This window comes from Balaenoptera ricei, chromosome 6 (genome assembly GCF_028023285.1).
Source record: "Balaenoptera ricei isolate mBalRic1 chromosome 6, mBalRic1.hap2, whole genome shotgun sequence".
In the NCBI taxonomy this organism is placed as follows: Eukaryota; Metazoa; Chordata; class Mammalia; order Artiodactyla; family Balaenopteridae; genus Balaenoptera; species Balaenoptera ricei.
Genome location: NC_082644.1, coordinates 74,175,204 through 74,193,314, shown reverse-complemented (window position 1 = coordinate 74,193,314; position 18,111 = coordinate 74,175,204). Strand labels below are relative to the sequence as shown.

General features: G+C 37.9%; 1 protein-coding gene across 13 annotated transcripts in view; it reads left to right on the top strand.

The window, feature by feature from the left end:
* TRPM3 (transient receptor potential cation channel subfamily M member 3) overlaps positions 1-18,111 on the top strand; it is a 941,238-nt gene that overhangs the window by 758,307 nt on the left and 164,820 nt on the right. For 12 of the 13 annotated variants that reach the window (XR_009503681.1, XM_059924893.1, XM_059924892.1 and 9 more), the window contains one exon: positions 427-601. Coding sequence is in view for 12 of the 13 variants with exons in the window: in XM_059924893.1 (XP_059780876.1) it covers positions 427-601 (175 nt within the window). In the remaining variant the exon portion in view is untranslated. Of the gene's footprint in view, positions 1-426; positions 606-18,111 lie in introns of those variants that run through there. The other variant, XM_059924897.1, reaches the window with a different exon arrangement.

The window sequence follows — 18,111 nt, the reverse complement described above, 5'->3', positions numbered from 1 at the left end:
GCATTTTTTTAACTCCCCATTTTTCATATAGGAAACTGACCGTTGGATCCATATGAGACTTGCTTAAGATCGCATTTAGCTTCCAGTCTTTTGGCTGCTGGCCCAGCACTTCCTCTACTAACCAATTCCTTTCCCACCCTCCTCACTCTACGCCTCCCCTTTGAGGTATAGTCATCAGCGCTTTAAAACCCCAAAACCCTGGGAGTTGCGGGGAGAGGGCAGAGTCGAGTGGACTCTCTAGCAGGAAAATTCTGCTAAAGGGTTTTCTGTAAATTTTCGCTCCGTATGTTAGCCCTTCATATGTTGTTACCTCCCCCATGCTCAGTAATTTTAGTTTGTGCTTTTTGTTTCTCTTTTTGTTTCTTTGGTTTGCTGGCTTTGTGTTCTTTTCTCTTTTTTTCCTTTTCTTTTCCTTTTTTAATGCAGGAATCGGTCAAGGCGTTCCAGTGGTGGCACTCATTGTGGAAGGAGGACCCAATGTGATCTCAATTGTCTTGGAATACCTTCGAGATACCCCTCCCGTGCCAGTTGTTGTCTGTGATGGGAGTGGACGGGCATCCGACATCCTGGCATTTGGGCATAAATATTCAGAAGAAGGCGGGTAGGTAATTTTCCAGGCCCCAGAGTTGACCTGTGAGTGCTAAGCTTGTGTTCCAAGCTTGGAAGAGAGGGTGTGAGTTGATTAATCATTTGGCGTGGGAGGGAGGTAGGGAAGAGCAGGGAAACATATCTACATGTCCTATGAAGTGGGAAATTCCATGAAAGCTCTACTAGTCCACACTGATGCTAAAGAGAACTAGGGGAATGGAGGGGTCATAGGATGTGGTCTCCTTTCTGTTCTCTTCATTCTCCTCTCTTGTCCTCCTCCCACTGAGGAGAAGCAGGAATTGGGTTTTAACATGTGAAGCACAGCTAACCTGGACTATACAGTACAGGTTAGTAACTCGAGAGAAGCTAGGATGTGCAGCTTCCAGGCTTGACCTCCAAACACCACCTTCCCCAAGCTGCCATGTGCGTACAAATGCTAAATGTTTACAAAAGCATTTGGTGGCCTGTCCCATCAGATCCCTCTAGACTGGCTTGGAAAGTAGATTCTCTGCAATGGTAACCACTCTGTCCTGTGTAACCTGCTCTTGACCCCCTCACACACTTTCCTTGGTCTAGCAACCCCCAGATGCTGCTCTCAACAGTCCAAAGTACCCAACCCCATGGAGGACTTCCTTTCATGGCCCTCCCCCCCAAATCTGAGATCCCCCTCAGTGAATCCTGAAGTGCAGGCACTCCTGCAGAAGATTAGATCAAAGTCATTCATCTGAAGGTGTGAATGACTTTAAGGAAGAAAACTCAAGGGAGCGGTTGAAGTTTTAAATAAGGAACTTCGTAACCTAATCAGTTCTCCTAACACATGAAAGTAGTGGGAGAAAGAAACCCCAAAGGAGTTGGGGGTCTTTTATTCATTCCTTTCATAAATATACAGTAATTGTCTACTGGGTGCCAAGCACTAAGATATGAAAAAGAATAACAAGCTATTCCTACCCCAAAGAGTTCATAGCAAGTCTTGTAAGTAGACAAGCATATCATTATAATAATAGTAATGACAGGTGAGCTTGCCTACTCAGGCCACTCCCTCCTCCACCTCTCTCTCACCCAGCCTGACTTAAAATAGACTCGGCATGGCAGCTCAGTACCCTCTCTCTCCCCAGTCTTCCTCTTGTCTTTGCCAGCAGCCCAGCACTCTGGGTGAGCCATTAAATCAGCACACTTCCCTGGTTAGTACATGAACTTAGACATGCGAAAGGAAGACGGCTGGAGACATAAGACTCTCAGCTTAACATTGCAAACATTGACAGTGGCTTTAGGCCCTGTTAAAGCTTTTGATACTAAAAGAAAAAAAGCTAATTTTTGTACGCACCAAGTTGGAGTTTGCTTACTGGCAAATTCAATGAAGTTACTGTTATCTTCTTCTTTAATAGTGAATATCAGTCACATTTGCCTATGTGTCCGCATGTCTGTTACCAAAAAGAGTTCGAGATCCTCAACTATGCTTTGCTTTTAGCCATAGTTCTCATTGATTTAAATATAGCAATTGGTTCTTTATTCAGAAATAGGTTAGAGAATGTACACAGTTTTTAGCTTTGGTGCTTTTTTTTTTTCGTTTTAGTGCTTGCAATTATTTTGCTGTATCCCTAAAAAGTAGATACAAGTTTGCACTCAGAATGCACATTTCGTTTTGAGAAACCTCAGCATTTCAGGTTTCCAGGTCTATATACAGTGAAAGTCTGGACCTAGTGCTTGTTTTTTGTCATTCTCTCGGGTTGGGTACCTTGAAAAATATTAAAATCTCTGATAAGTTGCTTTTCCTGATTCTGTTTTAATATAGGAGAAATGTTATACATTTTAGAGCTGGGTAAGACTCTATATATTATTTAACCTAGGGGACAGATACACAGAGAAATTAAATGCTTTCCCAAGGCCACACAGCCCATGATCCCAGGCCATTTCTGGTGTATTATAAAAATTCACTGAAATGTGTTTTGTGGTATGTGCCCTAGTGTTTCTCATATAGTACTTGAGTGATACTATCTTTTAAATATATAGGTGTACTTAAGCTGCCTTCAGTTTCCGCTTTCTGTTATAATTGAATTTTTTTGTTATTCTGTGTAATCAAAGAAAGATAAAATCAATGTATTTCTGTTTGTAAACCAACATCCAAGCTGATCACCTCTACATCATATAGATTCTTTTCTTTCTCACACCCAGACCATCATACCTCAACTCCAAAATTAAGAGTCAAAAATACCATGCCCTTTCATGCGTGTAACTAGTGTGAAGATAAAGAGTTAAGATATAATTTTATATCTTTGGAATTATTAAAATTAAAATTTCAATAATTTTCAGAAACATTTAGAAATGGTTATTAAGAATATAGAAGACTAAAAAGAGCATTATATTTGCCAGTCTAAATATATATATATATATTTTTTAAAGTTATGATAAAAATACGCTCTGCTTCAGGAAACCGGTTATAAATTTAACACGATAAAATGCATTCAGAATGTTTCTGTGTGCCATCTGAATAACTGCCAGAATTAATCATGTTTATTTACCTTGGTAAGAAATTGTCCAGCCACACATGTGCAGCCAATTTTAAAAATCATTAGTGTGCTTTATTATATGCTCCTGAAAAAAATGGCCCACCTGGACTTCATTCATCAAGAAGGATTTCTTCTTTGATTTTCAACAAAGTCCAACAGAGTTGAGACATGTTTCACTGCAAATAGATATAAACGCATAACTATATGTTCATATAAACAAATCTATGTAAATAAATGTGTGTGATCGTACATATACTATTGAACATAGGAAACATACATACGCTGTTTATTAAACATGAATCAGGATTTGAAATCACTTATTTTTATTTTTCAGTTACTTTGGTAATTTAAATATGATTTTTTAAATTTTAAGTTCATTTATAGGTTGTTAAATAGTATAAGGCCCAAGCACTATAAATTTTTATATTCAGCTGTAAAGCTTTTCAATTTTATAATCCTAGAGGAGTGAATAGAATTTACACACACTTATGTAGTTTAACTTTTGTGAACTTGATATTTTGACTTTAAATTCCCTGTTATTAACTACCTTCCAAGAATATGAATTTGAAGGGGAATCGCTCTGGAAGCAAATTATCATTGGAAATACTGATTAACTTTTGTAGATGAGATTATGTGAGGTAGAAAAAGTCAGACTGTATCTCTCCCAATGCAAATGGGTTTGGATAGACTAGGAGACTGTATCTCTCCCAATGCAAAGGGGTTTGGATAGACTAGGAGACAATTGCAATTAAATTCTTATTTTTATCTTTTTTCCCCATCTCTGTTCTGTGGACTATACTACCAGAAAGAAATGGTCAAACTTTGTTTTTTTCCTTATTGACATATTGGATTTTCTATTTCTCATCTGTCATAGTTTAGAATGAGTCACAAGTCACTTTCCCTACCTAATTTCATTGCTTTAGAAATATTATGAAATATTATTTCTGAATCACAAATGACTCAACACTGCAGACATAAATAGATTAATGCTATCTACGTAGCATTAGATTCAATTACCTCAGTTTTTAAATACTAGGATTCCCCTTTTTGCTGTGTTGACTAACCAAGATGACCAGCATTACCCATAGTCAGGAGCACCTTTCCGGCTGTAGGTTTCTGAAGTTGAAGTCGGAGATTGCTTTGCTTGATAATTGTCAACCCAAGTCTCAGATTGCAGAGAAATGTGGTCTAGCCCCTCATTTATCAATTAGTGAGCAATGACTCACAGACGAAAACCGTCAGCATGAAAAAGGCATCTGAATGAATGTGAGTCCTGAGATGATTACCCCCATTCATCCAAATTGTATTATCAATGCTTATGTTTATTTTGACAAGTTTGTCCCAAAAATAATCATCCGGATTTACCATTTTTAGATACCCTAGGCAAGAAGCAGAACTTGCAGTAACAGAAGGCCTTAAAGTTTTAAGTAGTCATAACTTTTGGAAAGTTATTAATGGGGCAAACACCAATAGACTTCACATCCTTATGTGCCAGTGGAATTTGCATCAGGTATTGTGAAGAATAAATGAGCAATGGCTTGCTCTTGAATACGGGAGATAAATATTTTATTTGAAATAAAAGTCTGATTTGCCTGTTTAAAGGGAGCTTAATAGGGTCCCTGCATTTTTGGATTAGCTGAAATAAAGGCATAAATGGAACACAAAGTAGAAATGAAGAAGGAAAATTTTGCTGCATGGCTTCAGATTATATAACTCTATCCTACCAGAGATGTGACAAGTTTGTTTCTCTCCAAATACACATCAAAATGACCAAGGACAGGAGAAAGTCACCAGAAAACTAGTCATTTTAGAACCCCAGGTGTGGACTGTATTCCCTAGGGCATATCATTCTGTGCGGTGGCCACTCTTTCCTTCTGCTGCTCAAGAGATTTCCAGCTAAAGCTGAAGGATGCCATAGGCCCATCATTTGTCTCTGTAAGATCTGCTGAAAGAAAGTAATTGATCTCGATGGTTTGTATTCCAGCAGGATTTAGACATAATGGGAATGTCAAGTGAGAAGGAAGGAAACCAATAGCAGGCATGCCAACTTCAAGTGTCCATTTTATTTTTTGTTAATTTCATCTTGCCTTGTCTCTTTTCTAGAATTTTCTATAAAAAGCATGTCAAAACTGGATTCTGTTTTGTGACCTCAGAAGGGAAGTAAGAAAAATTGGAAACATCTTGTACAGACACAGAATACTGGTGGCTTTATTTATAAAAAAGTGCTGGTTTTGTAAACTGTTTTCCAAGTTAACATTTAACTGTTAGAGGACGGGCAGGACGTGGCACTGTCGAGGACTTTGGAGATTAAATGGAGACCTCCAACACAGGCATGAATACAGATAACGAGAAGGTCATGTATGCTATGATAAATGTATAAAGTGTTACCAGAGCACAAAGCACTTGAGTGTGGCATTCCTCATGAGAATCTATTCAATGAAAACATTTATGTTAATTATCCCCAAAATGGCAATATTAATAACTCTATTGCTTCCCTTCCCCTTTTCCATCAAAAACTATATCTAAAGTGAGGGTCAGTATGAATGATCAAGGAAAAGCTAACATACAAACCTCTTTTATGCAAGTCAACACAGAAAAAAGAATCAATCTGAATAGGATTGAAGGAAAGCTGGTAAAGGGACAAATTATATGAGACAGTATGGTGTTTTGTGTGGTGGTGTGTGTGTATAGATAGATATTATTAAACTGAATTTATATATACTCAAATTCAATGTAATGAAGTTAATTGATATATTAATAATAATAATATTTTATAATATTTATAATAAATTTAATAATTTAATACTATAAAATTTAATTTTATATAATTAAGTATATATACTTATATATAAATGATAATAATATGTGTATGTATGTATGTGTTTAAATTTTAAGTGAAAACTTAAAAGTAGGACTGATAACCTCAGTTTTCAAATCAATCACCAGGTATTTTTTGAATGCTTGTTTTAAGCCTTTCCTGGAGAGGTACAATCTCATTTGAACTAATATAATAGAAAGTAATTTTCAACTAGATGTTAGTTACTGAATTCTAAAAGGCAGAAAGAGGCAGAGGTTGGAGTAGATGGAGAAAGTTTCATAAAGAGAGTATTATTGCAATTTTTCCCTCCATGGAATGTATAAAGATATAGTTATATGGATACTTAGGTCACTGTATCCAAGTTCCACAAGGCTAGAGTAGCTTCATTTATTTAGGAAAGTGCAAAATAAAATAAATACTTTTTCCCTAGAGTTTGCTATTTGATCCCTCCATGTGTGCCAACATGGGGAGAATGAAGCATTGACTTAAAAAAAAATCTAGATAGTTCATGGAGGAAAGTACCAGTGAAAACTTTTATTTATATAAATTGGCCGATAAGTTCTCTACATTGACTAAATTTACTTTAGAATTGCTCAACTCCAAGTTGGGAAAATGTAGTCTTGAACATAAAGAGCAAACATGAGAAAAACACAGAGCTGGGTAATCCATTACCGTAAAGAAATCCTTTTTAGGGAACCACTGCCCAGAACTTTTAGATAGCCCATCAATGCAAGTGAAGACTTCAAAGGTACCAGTTGTGTTCCCCTGAGATTTGCTTAGCTAACTCTCGGCCACTTGTTATATAGAAAACTTTCAAAATAAGCATGTGGTTTTCACATTTCAGCATGCCTGAGAATCACCTGGAGAGTGAAAGAAAAAGTCCCCTAAGTATCTTGATTCAGTGTAGCTGGGCTGGGGTGCAGGAAACTGTATTTGAAACCAAAACCCCAGATGATTCCAATAAGAGTGGTCCATGGACCACACTTTCAGAAACTTTTTAAAAATTTATTTCATTGAAGTACGGTTGACTAACAATGTTGTGTTAATTTCTGCTGTACAGCAAAGTGATTCGGTTGTACATATGTATATACATTCTTTGTCATATTCTTCTCCATTATGGCTTATCACAGGATACTGAATATAGTTCCCTGTGCTATACAGTAGGACTTTGTTGTTTATCCATCCTATATATAATAATTTGCATCTGCTAATCCCAAACTCCCAGTCCATCCCTCCCCCATCCCCCCCCCCCTTGGCAACCACAAGCCTGTTCTCTATATCTGTGAGGCTGCAGAAGCTCTTTTAAAGTTTATAAAAATTAGATTTCTCTTTATATTTCTCTGGTGTTTCCAAAAACAGCTTCTTCACTTTCTATGCCTCATGTGCATTCTACTCACACAAGTCATTGCATTGTTACCACAAGCACTTTGTACTCTCTGCCGAACTTTGTCTTTGGAACCCAGTTGACTTGAAAAGTGTATTTAGCATGAATCTCCTCATTTCTTTCTTTATCACAGCTGTTCTTGGTTCCAAACATCTGTCAGACTTGAAAATTCTTCCCTTGAAGAGCAAGCTATAGCTCTTCATACAGCATAAAAATACGCATTTAGACAGGACTGGGAGACTTCTCTGTTAGTATTTTTATTTATATGGATTTCTTAAAGCTATTCAGCTCACCTCCCTGTTTCTCTTGAAAATTATTTTCTGAGTAGTTCAAAAGGTATGAACAATTTAAAAAGAGAAAGAAAAGAGGATGAGGAAAGCAATAGTACTTAAAAGTGAAGTAATGCTAGTTGGTTGTGAATGATGGCTCTCAGCTGTTTGAGAAGCCACTGACAGTCACTGGGGCCATTAACTTCAGCATTAGAAGGTATTACCTCACTTTCCTTTAACTTGACGATTGCAATGGATAACCATTTAAGAGTCCCAATTTCCCACTTGCCTCTAGTATTGATTTTCACTTCTTTAAAGCCCCTGGACCCCTTCTCAAATGAAATCTCTGGTAGAAGTGCCATTTATAAAACAGACAAGACACAGGTTTACTCTGTTGAAGCTGGGGTGGAAGGCCTAGACCACTGGTTCTCAATTTTTACCTTGCATCAGAATTACCCAGAAGGCTTCTTAGAGTCCACATGCCACAACTAAAAAAAGATCCAGCGTGCCGCAGCAAAGATCCCCCGTGCTGCAACTAAGACCTGGAGCAGCCAAAAAAAAAAAAAAAAAGATTAAAAAACCATTAGCGTTAAAAAAAAACTACCCAGAGGGCTTCTTAAAACGAACTTCCGGATCCATACTTCGAGAACCACTGGCTTAGCCTCCTTCTCTCTGCCTGGTTCTCACCCACTAAAGCAGTTCTGAAGCAGCTCTGGAGCTCATCCTCAAAATTCCAGGGGCTTCTTTGTAGAACCCAGTTGAAGACCATTAATCTACATGTTAAGTCCACGTTCCTTTACTTAAACTCAACACTCTTTGCATTCTGGCCCCAGCCTCTCTCTAGAGCCATCTCAATGAAACTTCCATTTACCTGAAACCCAACTGAACTGTCCCCCTGCACTGCTCTCCAAGCACAGCATGCTGCCATAGGCCTCTCTGCCTTAGCATGAGATGTCCATGTACATTTCTTTACCCACTTAATTTCTAGGAAATTTTTCTTTCTGAAGTCCAATGCATAGTTTCTCTCTCATGAGAACTTTAAAACCCACATTTAAAGAGCTTTAAAAATACATTTAAAACTTATCTGGGTGAGGTGCAGATAATAAACTCTCCTGGTATTTAATCCCTCGCTCTACCTTAGAGGAAATGAATTCTAAATCAACCTGGCTGACATTAGAACCTGCAGCTGCTAAAAATACAGTGTATTAACATCTCACCCAGTGATCATTAATAATAGATAATGTTTGGAATGTTCTTAATGGATTTCCCTCAGATTCCCCATGCAATTCTCAGATGTTGATTATGAGCCACAGGATTTATGAAAACTATTTACAGCAGTAACTACCTGCTTAAAAAAGCTTCTTCATCCAGAGAAACACTAAAGATGCATTAAAGTAGGACTCCAAGGTTAAGTCAAGTTTGTACTTCTGAAAAGTACAAACTAGAAAAGTCTCCATTCAGTTTCAGTAAAGCCTGTCCTTTATTGTCCTAATTGCTGGACAACCATCCTAGAGTTAATATACATGTTCATTGTGTTTTCTGGGTTTATTCAATGTAAATGAAGTGTCCGTCCATGAGCAGTGTCCCCCTAAAGGTCTTAAGTAAGCAATAAAGAATCAGTTCTTCTAACTCCATGGAAACCACAGTTCAGTGTCTTAGAGACAGGCCTAAAATTTGGAGCTCTTTGACCCTATGATCTTATTGGTTTTCACCATTTGACAGTATATTTGAGATTTATTATCTCTGGTAGAGGGATGACAAGTTTTCATCTTGAGTGTCAACGATAATCAACCAGTAGTGGCTTCCTAAGATGATGTGTTGAGAGTGATTCTGAGGCCACATCTGGACTCAGGAAAGATTACTGTGATAGATTAGCAATGATGCAAAGAAGGAAATTTATAGTCAAAATACCATGGATGTCTGTTCTTATTCTTGAATAAAAACAAAATCTTTTAGCTAGCCCGTGTATATCACTACCAGGCAACCATCAAGCAGCACATTGAATTATGAAACCAGGGGAAAAATAAGAAATAATAATAATAATTAATAATAATAATAATTAATAATTAATAAAAAAAATAATAATAAAAAATAATCTGCCTAAAAGATACTTAGGAACTACTCAGTTTTTTTATCAACACTGTGAAGCACATCAGTCTTTAAATTATCTGATGATATGAGCCTTTTCACACAAGCATAATGCATAGGATATGAGGGACAAGAGGCTCTTTATTGTGGGGTGGTGCTGTTTGGAGCTGGACTGAGGGACAAAGTGCAATTGCTAATGGATAATGTATTAGGAAAAAGAATAACTTTTTCAAAAACTTAGGAACTAATTCATCACAGAATACATACAAAAATAGAGAAAAGTATATTTGCCCCAGCATCTCATAGAGTAGGATATAGGGTTAGAAGGAATACTTTGACAAATTACTTTGAAAGAGAAGTGATATTTACCACTCCTTTTCCTCCACACCCCTGACCCTCCCCCCAATAGCATACTTGAGGAATTGAAATTACTGTTTTTTAAAGCTTCTACATGCAAGAGCCCGATCTAGACACTTTGTTTCATAAATGCTGTGAGGTAACTATGATAATTATCTCAATTTTATAAATGAGGAAATTGAGTAGAGAAAGTTTAGGAAAGTTCAGTATCGCACAGCTAGAGAGTGGTCTGCCTAGGAAGATTAGGGCTGGAACCTCTGCTCTTAGCAGCTGCACCATGTTGCCTCCTAGGAGAATGGGCCCCAGGAACTGCAGGAGGTTTACTTGCCCCAGAGCTGAGTTACTCCAAACAGAGGAAGCTGCACCCAGCTTCCATCTTCTCCTTCTTGTTTCACATGCTGGTTAACTTCTCCTTTGAATTAAATGTTGGACCAATGTTTAAAGCATGTCAGTTGAAGAGGTGCCAGTGTTTTTGCCTGCCCAAGGAGCCTACACATCTCAGTCCAGCTCTGATTCTGTCTCTCATACAGGGCCTAAAACAATAAAAGTTTGATTATTCCTTTTGCCTGGCTATGTGCAATATTCACTGATGGGATTTCACTTGGCATGAAATCAGAGGATGTGTTTTCCTTACAATTTTGGCAGCAGAGAAGCTACCTGACCATGTGGCAGTCCCCATATCCTCTGGCAACAATTCAGTTTCTACTCTTGGGCACATTCATAACCAAAGGCAAAGAGAAGAGGAGGAATTGGAGAGATGCAGCCAACACTGTTCAGGATTTTTCACCTTAAGTCCCGCTAGTCCCTGACTAAGGTGGAGGATTTGGCACCTCTGCCTCAAGAGCAGCGCTATCCACTAGAACTTTCTGTGGTGACGGATATGTTCTGTATCTCTGCCGTCCAATCAGACAGGCACTGAGCTCTTGAATTGTGGCTAGAGTGACTAAGGAATTGAATTTTAAATTTTATTTAATTGTAATAAATTTAAATTTGAATTGCCACATGTGGCTGATAGCTCGCACAGCTCTGGCATTTCTGTAATTGGATTCTACCACACTAGGAACCCTTGAATGTCTGATAGATTTCCAATGTTATTAGAAATTGTTCCCTTCATTTTTAAATTACATTCTTTCATCCAACCAACATTATGTACTCAGTCATTCAATATTTTTGGACACCTACCATGTTCCAGGCACTATTCTAGGTGCGGGCAAAAACACACCTGTGAGCCAAATAGACAAACATTTCTTTTGTGGAGCTTACATTTTAAATTTTAGCAGGGTTAGATAGATAATAAGTAATATACATAATAAATAAGCCTGTAGAACATTTTAGAAGGTGATATACTATGGGGAAAAGGAGAAGGGTGAGGGGAATCAAGATAAGGAGGTAGAGGAAAAGCCTCTGTCTACAGCACATCCATGAACACTGAGAGAAGGAGTACATAAGTAATATAACATGTAGTCCATGCATCCAAGGAGTTAGAGTTAGTTAGGATTTTCTTAGATTAATCTGTCTTTCTTTATGAAATGCCAAATACAAGATGCACAGCACAAAGCTTGTCTTATAATAGGTGTTAACTGCCTCTCTTAGCACCACCCTCAACCCTACCTCACCACCTACCTTCTGTTTCCTTTTGTATGTGTATCTAAGCCTTCTGTTTTACTATATCTGGCTCAGGATTGTAGAGTGGGTTTTAAAAAGTAGATAGATATTAGATAGGTAGGTAGGTAGATAGATAGATAATAGGTAGGTAGGAAGGTAAGTAGAAAGAAAGAAATGTAAGACACATCACTCTATGGTTAGTGGTAGGTGAAATTTGCCAGAGAGCAGACTGTACCATCAAAGTATGTGCATCTTGCCCAATTATAAGCAGCTTCTCTAAGATCCTTCCAACTACCTCACACTGCTAGATGGAAACCCTCAGGAAAAGCCCAGGTGAACAACTTTTCTAGGCCAGATGTTCCAACAAGATCAGAGGTACTATTTCTAACATGTCTTAGCTAATAAAGGCCATTTGTACCTGGAGTTGATCCTCAGTAAAACTTGGGCAAAGTAGTTTGGTCACTTTTCTACATCCCATTCACATCTTCCCCAACTTTCTATCCAACTAGTGCTTCCTGAAAAACATCAACATCAGTCAATTATAGCTAAGTAGTTTAACATGAAATATCACGTTAGGGCTTCTAATTGTTGAGCAAAATAGTTGTTTGCCTTTTAATTAATTAAAAGGAACTTGGGGCATCTGCTAAGTTAAGGGAGTAACTCTGAGAAAGTAGTGGATCCTTGAAATCACATTACTCAGTCTTCTCACATATAAGATATATAACATCCTGTCTCAGGGATAAAACAGAAGAAATCTCCTCTTGTATCCAATTGTTTAAACAAATCACTAACTTTACTACACTGAGCTGAGCCTATATATTTAGGTTAGTATAATTCATTGTCAAAGATTATTCCTTCTTATTCTCTTGTTCTCTTAAGCCCAGCTCTGATGCTTTCAGCTACGTAATCTTTAGCAAGTCAGTTTACCTGTTCAGGCTTCAGATTCTTCATCTGTAAAGTGGTTGTTCTGAAGTTGTATCATTCCTTTATCCTGAACTTCAAATTCCTCAATAGAATTTTCGGATTAGCACTTTTCCTAGAACACACAGACTCTAGAAATATCAAAATATAAGCTTCAGGAGGAGGTCATAGTCAAGTAACAGTTCTGATACTAACAGCAGTTTGACTTCAGGATGACATAAAATTATCTAGAGTAGTGGTTTTAGGGTATCTTAGGATCACTTGTTTGTTTTTACATGACATTGATGAACATAATACAAGAGCTAATGAACTTTCTTCATTGATACCCTTCTAAGTGGTTTTGAATTATAGCCTTGGGCTTCCCTGGTAGCGCAGTGGTTGGGAATCTGCCTGCCAGTGCAGGGGACACGGGTTCGAGCCCTGGTCCAGGAAGATCCCACATGCCGCGGAGCAACTAAGCCTGTGCGCCACAGCCACTGAGCCTGTGCTCTAGAGCCCGCGTGCCACAACTACTGAGCCCACGTGCTACAACTGCTGAAGCCTGCGTGCCTAGAGCCCGTGCTCCACAAGAGAAGCCACCACAATGAGAAGCCCACACACCGCAACGAAGAGTAGCCCCTGCTTGCCACACCTAGGGAAAGCCCACGCGCAGCAACGAAGACCCAACGCAGCCAAAAAAATAAATAAAATAAAATTAATTAATTAAAAAAAAATTATAGCCTTTTCTATCCCATTCACAGACCTGCTCCATCCAAATTTTATAGAAATACTGCAGTTTTTCCCTCCTGCGTAGAATTGGTCTCCTCCAGCTAATTTGCATATTCAGTACCTTGCTTCAGCCCTGAGCTGGGCACAACGTTGGGATTCCCTGCAGGTGCGAAAGACCCTGGGGTATTTAATAATAAGAAAAAACTGCTTATTATTGAACACCTACTACGTACCAAGAACAGTGCTAGGTGCTTTCTATTCCTTATCTTTTTCCAAATACATCAACCTACAAAGACATATTCTGCCCCCTTTCAACAGATAAGGAGATGGAGGCTTAAAGAGGTTGAATAACCTGCCTCAGGTCCCTCAACTAGTAAATGAAAGAACTGGATTCCAACCAAAGGCACCATATCATAGTGCTTTAATTATAACATTCCATCTTCTATAGAAGATTGCAAAACTGACCTCACCCCTTCTATGTATGACGTGGAATTAGTTGAAAAAATGTAGATGTATGTTGAGTTGATCTTTTTAATTTTAGTTTATTTTATTGTAGTATAGTTGCTTTACAATTTGTTTAAATTTCTACTGTACAGCAAAGTGATTTAGTTACATATATAATTCTTTTTCATATTCTTTTCCATTATAGTTTATCACAGTGAGTTGATTTTTATGTGATATAATTACTTCCATAAAAAAACAACAAGATCTATGTTAAGGAATTATCTTGATATCACTGAAATCCTTAAAGTCTTTAAACAGTTATTGAGCACTTTTATGGGCAAGACATTGCCCTCAGCATTATGGGGGAGACACAGTGAATATGCATCTCCTCCTGATGAGCTACAAAGCAATTCAAAAGGGGAAAACAGTCTCCAGAAGTAAAACCAAATATAGATTATTTAGTTTGGTGGCCAATTCATTTCTAAATACCCTTTGAGTTTAAAGAAAAACTAGAATATTTCTTAGAGATGGATCTGATTGAATAAAAAACGATCAAGAAAATCAGATTGTTGGGGGATGAGGGGCAAAACCCTGTGCCACTTCTCTCATTCTCCCAAAAAGGTTTGAAGTCCATCCCAGCATGAGGAGCAAAGGGGAATGGGGAAGACCACCTGGTTAGCTGCCACAAAGTAGCTAATGAGTAGGCAGCTACACATTCACTCAGTCAATCCACAGATATGCTTCTAGAACCAACAATGAACTATGTACTCTTCTAGAGCTTAGGTACAGGAAGTGTTAAGATGCATTCACTCCTTCAAGGAGTTCATAATCTACTGGAGGGAGACATACATGTAAATAAATAATTCCCATACAATATAATAGTAGTAATTAATATGTATCCAATGCTATGGGAACATCAAGAGAGTGGTAATCAGAGACTTCCACACAGGAGGTGGACTTGGAGCTGAATTATGAATGATGAGCCTGAGTGACGGGATCAGATGTAGAGAGTATTTCAAGCAGCAGGTACAGCAAGTTCAAGGGCATAGAAGCATGCAAGAGTCGGGTGTGTTTGGGTGATAATAGCATTTTATAGAATATGTGTGAGAGAGTTGCAGGGGATGAGCCTAGCTGGGAGAGAGACCATGATAAGCCTTAAATGCCATATGCAAGTTGAGATGTTATCTTGCCCGTGATGGGAAGCTATTGCAGGGTTTTAAGAAGGATATGATAGAATCTTATTTGCCTTGTAAGAGAACCATTCAATCAACACTGTGGGGAATATAGTAGAGGACATAGAGAAGAAACCAATTAGTGATCTGTTGGTACCATTTGCATGAGTCACCTCTGCCTGATTTCTTGGCCCACAAAATTATCAACACAATAAATAAATACTGTTTTACATTGCTAAGGTTGGGGTGTGTTACCTATTAATAAATGACCAGAATATGTTGACACACAATCCTGTGAGTTCCTTGAGGCTAGGACTGAATAGTATTCATCTTTCTACCTCTAGCATAGTGCCTGGCACATAGTAAACACAATATTGTTTGTTGAATGAATGAGTGAATGAATGTTTAGGTGCTGCCTGCATGGGATGTTTGCAAGGCTCCATTATAATTAAACCTCCAAATCTAAGTATCTCTGTCTCGAATGTAAGAAAGAATGGTGATCTCTGACCTCTCTGAAGTCAGAAAGTTATTTCTCCGACTGCATACCTGGCGAGCCCAGTGGTATAAGGATTGGAGTTTCCTTATACCGCTGGGCTCTCCAGGTATGCAGAGCACTGTTGATCCCAGGGGAGAGCTCTGCATTACACACAGAGGCCCTGGCCACTGGTTGTGCTACTTGACAAGAAGGGCTGGTCAGTGATGCTTTCCTAAGGAGCATTGTAGGACTGAGCTCTAATAATAGCAAATGTTTACATAGGACTTGCTGTGTGTCAGGCACTTTTCTAAGCATTTTGCAAAGATTAATCCATTTAACATTCACAAGTCTATAAGTACTATTATAATTCCTATTTTACATATACAAAAAATATGACTTGGAAATACTAAGTAATTTGCACAAGATCACACAGCTAGAAGTGGCAATTGAACTCCAGACATCCAGGCCCTGGTGACCATGATGCTTTTATTCATGATGCCCTCCTGCCTCTCTGGGAAGAATCATGCTGTTACTTGTGACCTCAGCCATTTGGGAAGAACTGATAACTTTTACTAAGGAAGAAAGAGAAGGAGAAATGGAAGAGAAGAAAAGAAAAATACCAGTCTCTGTGACCTTAGACAAGACATGTAAACTTTCTGTGCCCTAATGTTGTATTTAGTAATTTGCTTTGGTTTCAAGCAAATGATAAAATTTCTTTTTTTTAGACCATTAGAGATTCCATGGGAAATGATGTTTTGTAAGTACCAAACAGTTGTATTATTAACAGTCGTTTTTATTTATACAAGTAAAATTTTCTCCCATTGTATCTGAATAGGTTAATAGAGAGTGTCTGTGGGGGCATAAGAAGGGCCCCTCTCCTCAAAAGCCATTAGCCTAAGCCTAGCTGTTTGAGTCCCATTGAATTCTGAACGCGTTTTCCAATTTTTAAATCTAGGAACAAAACTCTGATATTGCAGGTAAATTCATTTTGAGAAAAATATGTACATGTGGGTTGAATTGCCAGCATTTGAACAGAATATTAGTAGCAAACTGTGGGAAGTTTTGTTGGTTACTCTGAGCACTGGATGAAACTGACCTATTTCAGATAACTCTGTGACTCATCTGAAAAGCTTCAGATCACAAGTACAGTATTTAAATGGAGACACAAATGCTGTAGTGTAGAGATTTTCCTCACTTCAGTGACTACACTTCCTAATCAGAAAACCTTCTAATTTGAGGTGTACCAAAAATAGCATTGGTACATATGGAACCACAAATTAACAGTTTCCATAAATAGGCACCCCTTTGTCAAAGACCCAATTCTAAAACTAAAATTTTACATAATACTATGACCATGTTTTGGTGTCAAGAAATTTTTAGTCACTATTCTAGTGCCATAAAAAGAAATCTAAAATGAGCTTATTTCTATTTTTTGCTCATGATTAAATATAACAGTCAAGATTTTTAAATCATTCCAGTGTTGTACAGAAAAAAATATGTGAAGAGCTAGGAAAGTAATAATTTCAAGAAAGTAGGCCTCCCAGTATCATAAGGAGTATAGTCACAAAATAAGAAAGGTGCGGTGGAGAAGACAGAGTAAGACTTTGTGCCAAATGGAAATCATCTAGGTCAGCATAGAAAATACTTGTGGAAAATTAGAAGCAAATGTAATCTTCAGTGTACTAAATGCACTTTGTCGTTGTCCTCATTTACCAGTTTCCCCTTATCTTCTCCAAACGTGTCTGATTTCCTTCAGATATTTTCCATGTAACTAAAACGAAAAGCAATTTCCTACAATACATACATGCAAATGTCTACCTCCAGTGCAGATGAGTAGGAAAGTGAAAGGCATATTTATAGATTACAATCAGGAAAAGCAACACCATGGAAGGAAGGCTGAATTCAATAGACCCAACTGAAGCACTAAGATGATCAAGCTTTGTGACTTTGCACACATCATTTCACCTCTTTGGGCCACAGTCTCCTCTTCTGCAAAATGGAATGAATACCTGCTTTTCTCACAGACTGTTATGAAGAGCAAATGAGATTATCTCTGTGAAGCCCATTGTGTGTCATAAACACTGCTGCACTATGAACACATCAAACCATTATACAGTATCTTTTTAAAAACAATATTATTAAACTCTCTGCAAAGAGTATGGGACCTAAAACCTGTCATTTCTCTGTCAAAAGGGGGGATTTGTAAGTGTTTGTGAGCTGTGAAAGGCTCACAAGAAAGAAGCATCAAAAATGAAATTTTCCTCTTGATGCAGTCAGAAGGACAGAAAAAGAAGTAAACCAGGAATAACAGTTATTTAATGTTTAATGAGTATAACCTAATGCTTTGAAAGGACCAAATCACCTTTGTTCAACCTAAATTCATCTCAGCTCCAAAAGAGACAGTTTTCCTACACTCTGGAAAACACCAACCTAGAGAATTCTTGTACTTCTAGAAGTAGAATCCATGGTTTTTGTTGCTAAATGATTTAACCAAGGCCACAATTTCAGTCAGTTGCATAATTGGACTAAAAAGTATAAGATGCTTAGTGTCTTTCAGCTCTCCTAGCCACTGAAGCCCACAATCAGCTAAGTTGTACATCATTTCTGAATTTTTACAAAGTGACAGACTGGGTACAAGTGACAGACAGATCCCTCAAACAGTTAATGACCTCAGGGAACTGGGATTTCATTACAGATGGTTGGCAATAGAAAACAAATTTTGAGTTGTCAAAATTAAACACCTGCAGATGAATGATTGGATCTATCAAGTGGCTA